General features: G+C 37.7%; 2 protein-coding genes across 2 annotated transcripts; one reads left to right on the top strand and one right to left on the bottom strand.

Moving 5' to 3' along the window:
* The first annotated feature begins 3,066 nt into the window (after positions 1 to 3,066).
* Positions 3,067 to 5,704, top strand: LOC138889984 (uncharacterized mitochondrial protein AtMg00810-like). The gene is made up of 4 exons (XM_070173333.1): positions 3,067 to 3,201; positions 3,243 to 3,255; positions 3,372 to 3,665; positions 5,556 to 5,704. Exons 1-4 carry the CDS (start codon positions 3,067 to 3,069, stop codon positions 5,702 to 5,704), a joined length of 591 nt encoding a protein of 196 aa, XP_070029434.1.
* A 42-nt stretch (positions 5,705 to 5,746) lies between these two features.
* LOC138889985 (secreted RxLR effector protein 161-like) lies at positions 5,747 to 6,117 on the bottom strand. The gene is made up of 2 exons (XM_070173334.1): positions 5,985 to 6,117; positions 5,747 to 5,883 (listed from the first exon to the last, which is right to left on the bottom strand). The coding sequence occupies exons 1-2, from the start codon at positions 6,115 to 6,117 to the stop codon at positions 5,747 to 5,749; spliced, it is 270 nt and encodes an 89-aa protein (XP_070029435.1).
* Positions 6,118 to 16,531: the final 10,414 nt, after the last annotated feature.

Consider the following 16,531-nt stretch of genomic DNA (forward strand, 5'->3'; position numbering starts at 1 on the left):
GGTATGAGTGGATACATTTAAGGTTGCAAGACTTTAAAACTGTAAGTGAGTATAATTCTGCTATCTTTAAAGTAAGTTCTCTATTAAAATTATGTGGAGACACTATCACAGATGATGACTTATTGGAAAAAACATTTTCTACTTTTCACGCTTCAAATGTGGTGCTACAACAACAATACCGTGAAAAAGGTTTTAAGAAATATTCTGAGTTATCTCATGCCTACTTGTGGCTGAGCAGAATAATACTCTATTAATGAAAAATCATGAAGCTCGTCCCACTGGGTCAGCTCCATTTCCGGAAGTGAATGTTGTAGCAACATATGATAAGTTTGAAAGAAAACAAAATAATTACCGTGGTCATGGACATGGTCGTAAATGTGGACGTGGCAGGGGGCAAAACAATTATCGTCATTATGGTGGAAATAAATTGGAGAACAATAAGGGTTCTCAAATTAATCATTCAAAAGGTAAAGCTAGTATGTGTCACCGATGTGGTATGAGAGGTCATTGGGCACGCATTTGTCGTACGCCAGAACATTTTGCCAAACTTTATCAAGCCTCCCTCAAGAAAAAAATAAAATAATGTGGAGGCACACTTGACCTTTTAAAATAATGATGATGAAGCAGGTCCCTCAAATAAATATGATTCTAAGGCACATCTTACATATAAAGATGATGATTTTGAAGGCCTAACAAATATTACTCATTTAGAAGTTGGAGGCTTCTTTGAGGATAATGACTGAAGAACTAATCATCTTACTGGGGAATGAAGCTATAAAAGTTGTTATTTTTATGTTTGCAACTAGTTTATTTTTCTTGAGTGTATGTTCCTAATGCATCATGTGCTGCTAGTTTTTACATTCCTAATGTATTTCTTAATATTTTTTTTTCGCTTGTCTTGCATATTTCTTATGATGTATTATATTTTTTTTATGAAGAATATGAAAATTCCCCAGTTTTCAGTTGGACTCAAGATTAATAAAGATGATATATGTCTTATGGATAGTGCTACAACACACACTATTTTAAAAGATAAGAGATATTTCTCTTATTTGGTAATAAAAGAAGCGAATGTTAATACAATATCCGATAGTACAAGATTAATTGAAGGTTCTGGAAGAGCCAATTTATTACTACCAGGAGGAACAAATTTGACTATTGATGAAGCACTATATTGTAGACATAATCTTCTATCAGTAAGTCAACTTGTTCATCAATTACCTTTTGATCTTTTATTTACTAAAGGTGGATGTATACTGCAGGACCCCTCTTTGAGGAAGGACCAGCTCTTTGGTAAAGCTGCAACAAGCCTCTATGTGCTGAAGGATAATACCTCTAGTTTCTGTAGCAAGCCACAAGTTCCAATTTCTATTTCTTCTTGCGATATGTCAAAGTTTTGTTTGTCTGAGTTTTTTCCTTTTGTTTCAGAGTCAATTTGTCATAGGCCTGTATGCCTTGTTTTTTCCAGCCTTTTTGTCCTGAACAATAAAGTGAGAAAATGAATAAAAGTTCTGTTGTTTCACACATGACTGATTTGGAGAAATTATGGCATTATCGTTTAGGACATATACCTTATTATGCAATGAAGAATATAAAAGACATTCTAATATCTTTTAGTGACAAAAAGATTGCTTGTGAAGTTTGCCCTATGACAAGGCAATCAAGGCCACCTTTTTCTAAGAGTAGAATCAGTTCAAAGACCTGTATTGATTTGCTACATATCGATACATGGGGACCCTATAACACGCCAACTTACAAAGGGGAGAAATATTTTTTAACAGTAGTGGATGACTTTTCCAGAACCACTTGGACTTTTCTCCTCTCTGCAAAGTCCAATGCGTTCCCAGTATTGAAATCTTGTCTAGCCCTAGTTGAAAGACAATTCTCTGCCTAGGTGAAGGTGATTAGGTCAGATAATGCCTATGAATTGGGAACAGGACAAGAACAAAGAGATTTTTTCTTTTCTCAGGGGATCATTCATCAAATGACTTGTGTTGGGACTCCCCAACAAAATGGAGTAGTTGAATGTAAGACATTTGTTAGAGACTTGTAGGGCTTTGATGTTTCAGTCACATGCACCAGAAAAGTACTAGGGAAGTCCTTGCTAACAGCAATATAATTGATCAATCGATTTCCTTCCCAGGTACTTAGAAATTAATCCTCATATCAAGTCCTATTTGGAAAAGACCCTGATTATTCCTACCTAAAGCCATTTGGTTGTCGATGTTTCAACTCCACTCTCTCTAGGAACAAGGACAAATTAAGTCCTAGAACTTTCCTTGGGATCTTTCTTGGTAATTCTTTTGAAAATAAAGGATATAAAATCCTTAACTTGAAAGATAATAAAATTTGTATTTCTAGAGACGTCAAATTCGTTGAGTCTGTTTTTCCTTTATTTTCTCTTTCACCACTGTCTAAATTGTTTCCTGCCTATTTTCTTCTACTAATGATCATGTTTTTCGTTCTTCCTCTACTATGAATTCTCCAAATCCATCTCTACAGAGCACACCTCTTTCTAAGTCTGCCTCTAAGTCTAATCATCTATCTTCCCCTTTGTCTCTTATTTATGATTCTATTATTGGTTCAGCTCCCAGAACTGAAGTATTACCCACAACACCTAAAGAGCAACTGCGCCGATCACAAAGAGAACATCATCATCCTAAGTATTTATCTGATTATGTTTGTAATTCTGCTTTCTCTGTTATTTCTCCTAACCCACCTTTGTATCCCTTTTATCATTCTACCTTTTCTGCTATGACACCCCAAAATCAATGCATCATCAATTCTATTTGCCAAATAAATGAACGAACTTCTAACCAACAAGCAATGACGCACCCCGGCTGGAGAGCAGCAAGGGACAAGGAATTTGAAGCCTTGGATTTTAACAGAACATGGGACATAGTGCAACTTCCAGCTGGAAAGAAAGCTTTGCCCTGTAAATAGGTTTATAAAGTGAAACTGAAATCAAATGGTTCTTTAGAAAGGCTTAAGGCACGACTGGTCATAAGGGGAGATACACAACAAGAAGGTATTGATTATACGGAGACGTTCTCTCCGATAGTAAAAATGACAACAATTAGATGCATTCTAGCTATAGCAGTAAAGAAAATGCTTGATGTGAATAATGCCTTGCATGAGGACTTGCATGAAGAAATGTACATGAGGGTTCCCCCTGGATTGAATCCTCCTTCTCCAACACATGTATGTCTCCCTTAGTAAATCTCTGTACGGTCTTTTACAAGCTTCGCGCCAATGGTATGCATGTTTCTCTTTAGCCCCTGCAACGAGAGGATTTAGTTCTTCGCTCAATGACTACTCCCTCTTCTTCAAATTAACTGGTGATTTGATCACTATCCTTGATGTCTACGTAGATGATATTATGATCACTGGGAAGAACAAAGCAGAAATCAATGATGTTAAGCAATTCTTGGACTATGAGTTCAAAATTAAAGATTTGGGAGAAGCTCATTATTTATTGGGAATGGAGTTGGTACGAGAAAATGGAGGACTTGTTGTAACGCATAGAAAATTTGCCCTAGAACTGCTCTCTGAATTTGATTGCATGAACTGTAGACCTGTCTCTACCCCTTTGGAGCCTACTCTTAAACTTTCCTCTGACTCTGGTGCACCCCTTCCTGATCCAATTATGTATCGAAGACTGTTGGGTAAGTTGAATTTTCTAATGAACACAAGGCTTGACCTTTCTTATACAGTTCAAAACCTCATTAAATATATACAAACCCCTTTTTCGAACATTATCAAGCTGTTTTATGCACTTTACGTTATTTGGCTAGGATCCACGGCTTGGTTTGTTCATGACACAAGAACCCTCTCTTCAAATCATTGCTTTTTATGACTCTGACTGGGCATCTTGTGCCGACACTCGACAATCTGTGAGTGACCTTTTCCTGAGTCTAGGAGGTTGTCCAATTTTCTAGAAATCGAAAAATCAACCAGTTGTTGCCCTCTCTTCAGTAGAAGCAGAATACAGATCTATGCGGTGTTTGGTAGTAGAAATTACTTGGATTGTTCGTCTTCTTCACGATCTCAGTACTCCGGCAATCTTGCTGGTCCCTCTTTACTGTGACAATCAAGCCACAATACATATTGCGAGGAACCCCATTTTTTACGAACGAACGAAGCATATTGGGCTTGATTGTCATTTCATTCGTGAAAAATTACTTGATGGGTTAATCTCACTATCCTTTGTTCCATCTTCTTCATAGCTTGCTGATTTATTTAAAAAATTTATTCCCGGACCGATGCATCGTTCTCTTCTTCATAAGTTGGGCGTCAGACCGTCGGCCTCCCACTTTAGGGGGTGTTGCGAGAGATAATTTCTCTGCCGGAATTTCACAAGAAGAAGCATCTAGAGATGGTGGAGGAGTGACCTAAATATTATCAATCTATTTTGACTAGAATATGGTCGTGTGTTTGTGTCTGAAAGGAGTCAGGGACTTATTATGTTTTTGGGCTGAAGATGTTTTGGGCCAACTGGGTCTTTATTCATTTGGGCTTAACACTTGGGCTCAATATTATTTCTTGGACCTTCCAGAAGACACCTGAAGAGTATTTCCAGATTTATTCATTGTAAATTTTTTATTTATATTTGTATTTTTCTGATAGTTAGTTAGAAGGCAGCAAATTGTATAGGCACAACTGTCATAGTTAGTTATTAGAAGATTCATTTATTTTGCATATATACACGAGCTGTACAGAGAGTTTCTTATTTACTGCACAGAAAATTGAATCAACTCTTCCAGAATTCTTTTCTTCTTCTTTAAAAATTTTCATATACAGATGACAAAAAATAAAAAAATAAAGCCAAAGGAACTCCAAAATATGATTTCCAAAGACCCCAACTAATATGATAGCTTCACATCACCCAAAAACAAAATCACCTTGGAAGTTCACGGTTGCGGAAATTATTTTTCAACGAAAGATAATTTGAACCCCTATGTTGTTGGGAAACGTATCAAGCTAATATAAAGAAAAGAATATTTAAGAGAGAAAAGCAATAAATTGCACAAGACAAGACAAGACAAGATTTACGTGGTTCGGCAATTTTTGCCTACTCCACGGCCACACAAAGAATAGCTCTTTATTAATTGAAGAGAGAAAGAAGGAGTTTTGGGATGATCTACAAATGAAAATGTAGACCCCTATTTATAGGCATTGAATGCCCTTCCGAGGTAAGCGCTTACATCATAAGAATGTCGATGTAAGCGCTTACATCATAAGAATGCTGAGGTAAGCGCTTACATCACAAGAATGTCGATGTAAGTGCTTACATCATATTTTCATCTCTTTTTGATTTTTCTTTCTTTTGTTTTGTCTACTTTCACATACAACAATAGGTTTGGTCCTATCAATCTCCCCCTCAAACCTATGTTACATCAAGAAAGAAAATAAAGAAAGATTTGCTATTCTCTGGTGGCGCCTTCACTCTATCAGTCTTGAAGGCTAACTAAGGCAGTGCACAGCCTCAGTTTGTCAACACCGACAACTTTGGTCAACATGTCTGACGGGTTCTTTGATCCTGGTATCTTTTGTAGGGAAAAGTTCCTTTATTTATCAACTCTCGGATATCATGATACCTCAACTGGATATGCTTCGATCTTGCATGAAACACTGGATTCTTGGCAAGATGAATTGCACTCTGGCTATCGCTGAAAAGCTCACAATTGTCTTGCTCTTTACCTAGCTCTTTAAGAAAGTTCTTGAGCCAAATCATCTCTTTTCCAGCTTATGAGATTGCCATGTACTCTGCTTCAGTGGTAGATAGAGCAACACTTTTCTGAAGTCTGGACATCCAACTAACAGCAGTACCACCAAAGGTGAACACGTAGCCCATGGTACTTTTTCGACTATCTAGATCGCCGCCTAAATTTGCATTAGCAAAACCTTGTAAGATAATATTGCTCTTTTAATACAAATTTCCATACCCGAGGTGCCTTTGAGATATCGCAATATCCATTTTACACCTTCCCAATGCTCCTTTCCTGGATCTGACATGTATCTACTGACAACTCCAACTGCATGAGCTATGTCAGGTCTAGTGCAAACCATAGCATATATCAAACTTCCTACTGCTGAAGCATACAGAACTTTGGACATGTACTTCCTTTCTTCATCTGTCTTAGGTGATTGGTCTTTCGATAGATTTAGATGGCTTCCGAGTGGAGTGCTTCTGGTCTTTGCATCATGAAGACTGAACCTGCTTAGTACCTTCTATATGTACTTTTCTTAAGACAATTTTAAGGTTCTTTTCGACCTGTTTCTGCTAATCCTCATCCCAAGCATTTGCTTAGCTGGTCCTAAGTCTTTCATTTCAAACTCCTCTGCAGTTGTTGCTTAACCAAATTGATCTCATTTATGCTAGATCCTGCAATTAGCATATCATCTACGTACAACAGTAAAATAATATAGGATTCATCAAGATTTTTGATATAACAGCAATGGTTCATCTCACATCGTGTGAAACCATTTTTATACATGAATCCATCAAATTTCTTGTACCATTGTCGGGGAGCTTGTTTCAAACCATACAAACTCTTCTTCAACTTACACACAAGGTTTTCTTTACCAGAAACTTGAAAACCTTCAGGTTGCTTCATGTAGATGTCTTCTTCAAGGTCACCATGCAAGAAAGCAGTTTTAACATCTAGCTGTTCCAAATGCAAATTTTCTGCAGCTACGATACTTAGTACCAACCTGATAGTAGTTAATTTGACTACAGGAGAGAAGATCTCGGTGTAGTCAATTCCTTACTTCTGCGGAAAGCCTTTTACTACTAATTGTGCTTTGTATCTCTTCTTACCATCATGCTCTTCCTTGACTCAGTACACCCACTTGTTCTGCAATGCCTTATTTCCTTTTGGTAACTTCGTAAGTATCCATGTTTTATTCTTTTGAAGAGAATTCATCTCTTCTTTCATGGCTAGCTTCCACTTATCAGAGTCTATCACCTACATTGCTTCAACAAAATGTTGTGGTTCTCCAGCATCAGTAAGAAGTAAATAGTGAAGAGAGAGAGAGAGAGTTAACCTATCTGGAGCATTCGTGACTCTTTTAGATCTCCTCAATGTAGGTTCATGAGTAACAGAATCCGAATTTGATTCAGGTCCTGATTCCAGATTTGGTTCTGCATTTGATTCCATCTCTGGTTCCGGTTCTGGTTCTGATTCAAGTTCAGCTTCTAGTTCTTCTTCATATTCGGCTTCTAGTTCTTCATCTTCAATTTCAGAATGAGTTGTAATCCCTCTAGCCAATTCATTTTCTGAGATTTCTTCTAACTCAATTGTTTCAGACATTGTCTGTTTGCTGGTGTTGGTTGGTTCTACTTCAAGCTTGTCCTTGTATATCACATTTTCATTAAATGTGACATTCATGTGTCTTAGGATCTCTCTATTCTGATCATCCCAAAACCGATAACCAAAATTATCATCACCATAGCCAATAAAGAAACATTTCTTTGCTTTAGGATCAAGCTCATCTCTATCATTAGAGTTTACATGCACATAAGCAACAAAACCAAAAAATTTCAGATGTGAGAGAGTTACCTCCTTTCCTGTCCATACCTCCTCAGGAATTTCAAAATCCAGCGGTACAGAGGGTCCCCTATTTATGAGGTAAGCTGCCATGTTAACAGCCTCAGCCCAAAAATACTTCGGCAATCCAGACTGTATTCTCATACTTCTGGCTCGTTCATTCAAGGTTCTGTTCATCCTCTCAGCAACATCATTTTGTTCCGGTGTTCCAAGAACTGCCTTGATCATTCTGATCCCATTGTCCGAGCAAAATGCTTTGAACTCTTGGCTATCATACTCTCCTCCATTATCAGACTTCAGACATTTTAACTTTAGACTTGTCTGATTTTCAACTTCAGCTTTCCATCTTTTAAAGGTAACAAACACATCAGATTTATTTTTCAGAAAATAAACCCATACCTTTCTTGTGGAATCATCAATGAAGGTGACATAATAGCGTGAGCCTCCTAGAGAAGTTACAGGAGCTGGTCCCCACACATCTGTATGCACAAGTTCCAGCTTCTCTTTCTTTGGCGTCCTTCCCACCTTTGAGAAACTAACTCTCTTTTGTTTCCAGTAAATGCAATCTTCGCACAAACCTAATTCAACATGTTTTAGGTTTGACAACTTCTTTTTGGATGCCAAAAGCTTCATTCCCTTCTCACTCATATGCCCGAGCCTCCGGTGCCACAATGTTGTATCACGACCATGATCAACTGTTGCTATAATATCTCTTTCTATTGCAGTTGCATACAGTGTTCCCCTTTGAAGCCTCGTGCCACAACCAAATTCCCTTTGGTTATCTTCCACGATCCGTTGCCGAATGTTGTTGTATATCCTTCATCGTCAATCTGACCCATAAATATCAGATTTTTCTTGAGGCTAGGAACATGTCGTACATTTTGCAATTTCCATAGCGTGCCTTGTGAAGTCTTTATATGAACTTCACCTTTTCCGGCAATGTCGAGAGGTTCGCCGTCTGCTAGATAAACTTTCCCAAATTTTCCAGCAATATAATTATGCAATAATTCTTTGCATGATGTAGAGTTAAAGGATGCACCTGAGTCCAGAATCCAAGATTCGACTGGACTGTCTGCACAACAAATTAGTGCATCACCGACTTGTTCGCAATTACATTTGCTGAATTTTCTTCCTTCTTCTTTGGTTCTCTACATTGACTACTGTAGTGACCCTTTTTATCGCAATTCCAACAAGTAATGTCCTTGCGATTTTTGGATTGTCCTCTTCTCCTTGACTTTGATCTGCCACGACCATAAATCTTTCCTCTTTGGTTGATTCTCCCCCTGCTTTCGGTACTAAAAGCAGATCCTGGGGAATCACTTGATTCTCTTCGGCGAATATCTTCGCTTAGAACCAAGTCTCTAATATCATTCAATTTGAGTTTGGTACTTCCTGATGAACTGCTAACTGCAGTTACTATTGCAGACCAACTCTCCGGTAGAGATGATAGTAGAATCAACGCCCTGATTTCGTCATCAATTGTTATATTAACAGAACTCAACTGAGTTAATATTGTATTAAACTCATTGATATGTTCCGTGACTGATCCACCTTCTGTCATTTTTAAGTTGAACAATCGACGCATCAAATAGATTTTATTTGAAGCAGATGGCTTCTCATACATATTTGATAACGCCTTCATCAGGCCTGCAGTGGTCTTCTCGTTAATGATGTTAAATGCCACATTTCGTGTTAGCGTCAAACGAATCACACCAAGATCTTGACGATCTTATAGATCCCAATCCGCTTTGGACATAGTCTCCGGTTTCACCTCGGTCAGAGGTAAGTGTAGTTTTTTCTAGTACAAATATTCCTCTATTTGCATTTTCCAGAATCCAAGATCTTTGCCATTGAAACTTGTCAATCTTAACCTTCCCTTCTTCCGATGCCATTTTTCACAAAAATAATTTATGTGAATAGTGCTTGTGAATAGTAATGATGATCAATAGTCTCGCACTATTCTTGTGAATAGTATCTACACCAATACTGTACTTTTCTACCAGAATTACACTGTCTGTGCTCTGATACCAGTTGTTGGGAAGCGTATCAAGCTAATAGAAAGAAAAGAATATTTAAGAGAGAAAAGCAATAAGCACAAGACAAGGCAAGACAAGATTTACGTGGTTCGGCAATTTTTGCCTACTCTACGGCCATACAAAGAATAACTCTTTATTAATTGAAGAGAGAAAGAAGAAGTTTTGGGATGATCTGCAAATGAAAATGTAGACCCCTATTTATAGGCATTTGAATGTCCTGCCGAGGTAAGCGCTTACATCATAAGAATACCGATGTAAGCGCTTACATCATAAGAATGCTGAGGTAAGCGTTTACATCACTAGAATGTCGATGTAAGCGCTTACATCATATTTTCATCTCTTTTTAATTTTTCTTTCTTTTGTTTTGTCTACTTTCACATACAATAATAGGTTTGGTCCTATCATATGCAACGTGACAAGGTTGACAGTGAAAAAAAGGAAGATCATTGTATGTTGCACAGGTACGTCCAATTTTATTTTGTATGTTTTTATATAGATAATTATTTATTAGATAAATATTATATCGGTGATTTAGTATGATTCTTCAGAACGTGACAAGGAGGAATGTAGTGCATATGATGAGTTCAATAAAGATCTGTTATAAATGCAGAATTTATGAATATAAGAATTATTTGAGGAAATTCTTTTGTATGTGTCTACTTTTACTCGCGCACACTGCAGAACAAAAATAAGTTGAATTGACCTTTTATTAACTCATACATATATGCGATAATTATTAGTCATTGGATTAAATCTTAAGCTTTTTATGTACTTTTTCTTATGTACATACGAGAATGAGACTGATAACAATTACATATATATACACCCCCACCAGATAGGATTCTGGGTCGGTGAAATCATTCTTCAAATTCATATATGCATGTATTTTATGCATTAGTATAGTTTATACAAACAATTATACTAATTTGTTTGAAGAAGTCAAACTTTGTAAGTACAATTTTCGTTAATTCTTTAAGAATAAGTTATACATTGATATAGAATGAGCAATAATTTAAAAGAGGATTCTTACGAAAATAAGCTGAATGCAAAAAATGAGGGCCTTGTGTATGCCATTTAACTTTGTCGATGAAGATGTGAAATTTTTTCACGGTTATATTAACTTTATTTCTTTAGTTTGGCTACGACTGTCACGACCCAATTTACATATAGATCGTGATGGCGCCCAATATTACCGCTAGGCAAGTCAACGGTGAATTACCCATTTAGTGACTCGTTTTAATATTTTTAAAATCAATGATTTTTAATAAATTATCACGACCCAAAATCTCACATGTCGTGATGTCGCCTATCGCAATACTAGGCAAGCCGACAACCATAAATAACCACGTATCATTAAATCTAAAACATAACGAAATAAGATTAATAGTGAAAATACCATAATAAATAATAAGAAAATATCATAATTTAATACAAAATCCCCAAAAATCTGGGTGTCACTGAGTACATGAGCATCTTACGATAATACAATCTAACTGCTAAAGACAACTGTCTAGAAAGATAGAACACTGCAAATAAATTGAAAAGAAGGAGAGTCGAGGTCTGCGGACGCCAAGGCAACTACCTCAATAGTCTCCAACAGATAAAGCTCTAAATTTAACAACCGTCGTGCTCAGAAATACCTGGACCTGCACACGATGTGCTGAATGTAGTACGAGTACAACCGACCCAATGTACTTAATAAGTAACAAGACTAACCTTGGGAGCAGTGACGAGCTCAGACAGGCACAGTCCAAATACATAATTTAACAGTACAGAAATATAGACATGCTTTTAAGTTTAACAGTTTAAATTCAATACAGATAAAAATATGCCAAGTGTGACTGATATGAGGAATGTTATATTTCTTTATATGCATGTCAGTTACGCATACCATCTGTAATACACACAGTGATAAAGTCATACTCTTGAAGTATTTAATCTCACTCAGTACGCTCAATCACTCAGCGCTCCCAGTCACTCAGTTTTCCTAATCACTTAGTTCTCCGAGTCACCCAATCCTCCCAGCCACTTAGTACTCTCAATCACTCGGCACTCGCGCTCGCCCCCCAACACTCAGTAGGTACCTGCGCTCACTGCTGGTATGTTAGACTTCAGAGGGGCAGATCCTGCCCAAACGCTAATATAAGCCAATCATGGCGTGAATCAATAAAGCCTGCTGCAGCGTGTAGCCCGATCCCATAAATATTTTTCATAATCAGGCCATCGACATCATTCAGTCATTAATCTCTCTAGTCTCTCGAGCTCATAAAATCTCATAACAGTTAGCCCACACAATGACAATATGATGTAACAACAATGGCAATAGAGGTTGGGATATGATATGCAAGGATAGATGTGACTGAGTACATGATAGCAAATTAGTAAATAATGCAACAACAAAATGACCTCTGTGGGTCCCAACAGTACCAACATATAGCCTATAGATGATTTCTATCATGAGTCACAACTCAATTTCCTCTAACACATGGAGAGTACCCGAATAATAAAAAGATTAGACGACTACACGGTTTCACGGAATCGACCGAGTCACAATTTCTACGGCACACCCACACGTTCGTCACCTAGCATGTGCGTCACCTCAACACCAACCACATGACACGTAACTCAAGGATTCATACCCTCAGAACCAAGTTTAAAAGTGTAACTTACCTCAAACCATGCAAATCTCTACTCTAACAAGCCGTTGTCTCGCGAATCAGCCTCTGAGCGACTCTAATCCAACCACAAACAACTTGATACAATCAACACAAGCTATAGGAATCAATTCCATATGATAAAACTAGGTTCGTTAACAAAAGTCAAAAAGTCAACCCCAGGCCCACGTCTCAGAATCCAACAAAATTATCAAAATCCGAATATCCATTTAACCACGAGTCCAACCATACCAAAATTACTCAATTCCAATCACAACTCGACCTTCAAATCCTCAAATTAAAGCCTATGAAATTTTCTACAGTTTTCTCCAATTTTTCCACCCAAAATACTAATTAAATGGTAACAAAATGATAGATTTAAGTGTATTAACCAAATCCGAGTTAGAATTACTTACCCCAATCAATTCTTTGAAAATTTCTCTAAGAATCGTCTCAATCTGAGCTCCCAAAGTCCAAATATGAAATAATACTCAAACCCTTGTTTTTGAAATCTTATATTCTGCCGAGATGTTCCTCTTTGCGATCGCGGAAATTCCCTCGTGATCGTGAAGAACAAAATCATAGCCTTCCAAATTACTCTTCGTGAACGCAGACAACATATCGCGAATGCGATGTATAGAATCCTCAATTTATGCGATCGCATACTCCTTCACGTGATAGCGAAGAACACTCGCATGGACTTCCCAGCCTCCTCCTTCCTTCTTTGCGGACACAACCAAGCTCACACGTTCGCAGACTCCCCAAGCTTCACAATCGCATAACCATTCTTGCGAACGCGTAGCATAAACTTCCCAGCTGACAACAACACTATTTGTAATCGCGTCTCCTTCTCCGTGATTGCGAAAGAGGAAACCAACAACAGACAATCAGCAGTTCCTCAAAGTTCCAAAATGCACCAAACATGATCTGAATCACACCCGAGGCCCCCAGGACCTCAACCAAACTATCACGACCCAAACTGGAGGGTCATGACTAGCACCCGGGTCATTGCCGAGCACCAACGTACATTTTATCTAACCTTCCTTATTACCTTTAAGGGCCGACGAGATCAATATATATGGTAGATATGGATCATGAACAACCAACAATGAAAGATAATGGCATGAACATCTATAACATGGGATGACCAGACAGTCAAGAAACTATACATATGGTACAAGCTACCACGCTGCCATGAAAGACTATACAACAAAAATCAGTCGACAAGGCATACCAAACTATACATGAGTCGACACCTTTCTATGAGCCTGTAAAGAAACATAAGTGCTGCAACATTGCCGGAACATGGCCCCGACATACCCATGATGTCTATAACAAAAATGCATACCAAGACCATGGCAAGTCCGGAGAAGGGATCTTGCTAATAACTGTTGAACTGGACAGCCTACTATGGTGGGGGAGTTACGTCTGCCCATCTATCAGGACCTGCAGCATGACATACAACATCCACAAATAAAAAGGACGTCAATACGAATAAAGTACTGAGTATGTAAGGCAAGGAACCATAAGTACGAACAATAATGTAAGCAGGGATAGAGAATATACAACCTGTAACATCTAGGTACCTCCGAGGCTACTGACATGAAATGCATGATACATATGTATATATACATAAACTTTTAAAACATCCACCTATGTGGGGATCATCATCATCATATCGTACCCAGCCATAATAGGCTCGGTAAAAACGTACCCGACCATCATAAGGCTCGGTAGAATCGTAACCGGCCACGTGGAGCTCGGTAAACCCCAATTGATCAGTGGTTGCACAATAGGTGTTGTAGCCGGCCATCTATAGCGCGGCTCTATATATATATATATATATATATAATGCATGATGGACGCATTGGAAAAATATTCTGAACCTTTCGGAATGACGTAAGGTCGGTATCCTCTGTACATGTTATTAGGAATAACTCTTCATCATGAATCTTATAAGAATAAGGAAGTACCAACAACATTGATAACATAAGAATAAGGGAAGCAACATCAACATCAATATCTCCATAAGAAAGGAAACAATGTAAATACTGCTAGCTTCTAAGAGTAGAGTATCTTTGGAAGCTCGTTCATTACATTATGTACAATCGGAGTCGTGCAACAGAAGGAAAGGGATAGCCTCACATACCTTGTATATATTGTCCAACCTCAAGCTATGCAAATTTCATGACTCCTTAGTCTACAATAAGAGAAGTGACACTATCGTTATCGTTTAGGCGTCGTAACTATTATGTATCGACCACAACCTATTTTACGAGGAAACGGACAGAACCTCCCCTATTTATATGACTTACTACATGTCAAAAAAATCACCAAACATCCCAAACAACATCAATAATAATCATATTGAGCCTCCCAAAACAATCCACCAACCAACAACACTACTACCAAGCCTTTCAATATATATTTCACAAGTTCTAGCTTCAACGACTTCGCCGCAACTTGGATAATCTTAAATACATGTAGAGTAAGAGGTTACTTACCTTTAAACAGAAAGAACAAGTCCAATTCACCTTAATTTTCCATGAAATATCCCTCCAATGCTGCCACAAGAACAAGGAAGTGAAACTAGCAATCAATTAGGGGTTTTCGGCACTAGAATCACTTTAGAAGACTTGAATCACCTAGGGTTGATATTAAAAACTTGAGGGAGTATTTACAGAACATAAACCATTTAAAGAAACCTCCCACACGAGCTGGAACAACACAAAAATAAGCAATAACAAGAAGAACAAAAACTTACTAGCGCTACGGGATTTCCGGCGTTTGATTTGTGTTGTTTGCCCTTTGTTTGGGTCTTGGATCATGAGAGAAACTTGAGAGAATATTTTTAGGGTTCTAAGGTCTGAATACACTGAAAAATAATGACTTAAAATGGGGTTGAGGCATATTATATTTATCCATATGTCTTAAACCGCCTATGTGGGCCCCATAGAGAGTTGTTTGGCGCAGTCTCTCAAAAACGCGAATAGCTCTCTACTCCGAGATCGTATCAATGAACGGTTAAATGCGTTGGAAACTAGACTCATATATATTTAATTTTGTGGGTATATCACCCCATAATTCTAATTAAATTAGTAGAAAAGCTTAGTAGTATTGGACCTAAAGTTTAAGTAAAATTATAGACCTAAGTTGCGACAATATTTGTCGACTTTTGTTTCATAACTCGTTTGACTTCAAGACTTATGATACAGATATTAAATGATTCTAATACCTTAAAACACTACCTTTTGAGTATATTAAGCACCTCTAGGTTTACCAAAAAATATAGTTTACAATATCCTTGATTCGTTTAACTTCTAATACTTGTTAACCACCCTTATACACCTTTGTATAATTTAAGATCAATATGATTAACTTCTTATCATCTTAAAGATAATCTCTTAATGGATTTACATCGACTACCTTATGGCATGAACTAACGTAAGTGAATATGGGTTGTAACACCCTCCCCCCCAGGAACATTCGTCCTCGAATGTAAGGGTTTATGGGGAGTCTAAATCATCGTGGATTCCAACGAAAATTTTTGGCCAAGTTTCTCCTATAATATGGACACTAGCCAAACTTGCAAGCGGTAAAACCCAATGTATTACCTCACAAGGCTACACAAAGCATTATGTAATAATACAATGGAATGAGAAAAACGTTCGTTGTAAGACCAAACGATGGATTGGTCTAGGATTTCGGGGAGAGTATGGAGAAAAGTGGGAAGCAACAATTGGTGAATAAAGAATCGTCAAGAAACAAGAGCATCCCTGGCAGATTATCGACCAAGTTCCAAGAGAGTCGGACAACACGGAGCAGGGAAAGAAGAGGGGGAAAACCATCACCAGCAGGAACATGATCGCCAGAAGGAATATCATCCCCAACAAATAATCTCATCCCCAGCAAGCTTTGGTGATGTAATGGAACACAAAGTTGGAAAAGGAGAAAGAGAAAACCATCCCCAGCAGGAGTGGCACGATTATTCACCACGTTTTAAACTAACAAATTTTTTTATTTGATTTGAAGCAGGGACAGGAAATGTTATAGATGATGAAAAGACATCATGATACAAGAATCTGCATATTACCATTTTGTATTAAGGAAGAGTATTCTCAAGCTATTGCTTACCTCATAGAGCTTTTTCACCTTCTAATGTGTCCTACGTTCCCCTGACATCCTCATTATTTTCATTCTGGAACATGTAAGGGTATTTAGACTTCATCTCCTCTTCTATTTTCCATGTCATTTCTTCGATATTCTTGTTCCTCCACAATACTTTAACGGA

This window comes from Nicotiana sylvestris, chromosome 4 (assembly GCF_000393655.2).
Source record: "Nicotiana sylvestris chromosome 4, ASM39365v2, whole genome shotgun sequence".
NCBI lineage: Eukaryota > Viridiplantae > Streptophyta > Magnoliopsida > Solanales > Solanaceae > Nicotiana > Nicotiana sylvestris.

What these genes read in the sequence shown, in the direction of transcription:
- LOC138889984 (XM_070173333.1), top strand. Translation starts at nt 3,067, where the DNA reads ATGACAACAATTAGATGCATTCTAGCTATAGCAGTAAAGAAAATGCTT. An exon ending in TATGTATCGAAGACTGTTGG is followed by an intron (nt 3,666 to 5,555) that starts GTAAGTTGAATT and finishes TATCTTTTGTAG; the next exon opens with GGAAAAGTTCCTTTATTTAT.
- LOC138889985 (XM_070173334.1), bottom strand. Translation starts at nt 6,117, where the DNA reads ATGTCCAAAGTTCTGTATGCTTCAGCAGTAGGAAGTTTGATATATGCT. An exon ending in AGGAAAGGAGCATTGGGAAG is followed by an intron (nt 5,884 to 5,984) that starts GTGTAAAATGGA and finishes ATGCAAATTTAG; the next exon opens with GCGGCGATCTAGATAGTCGA.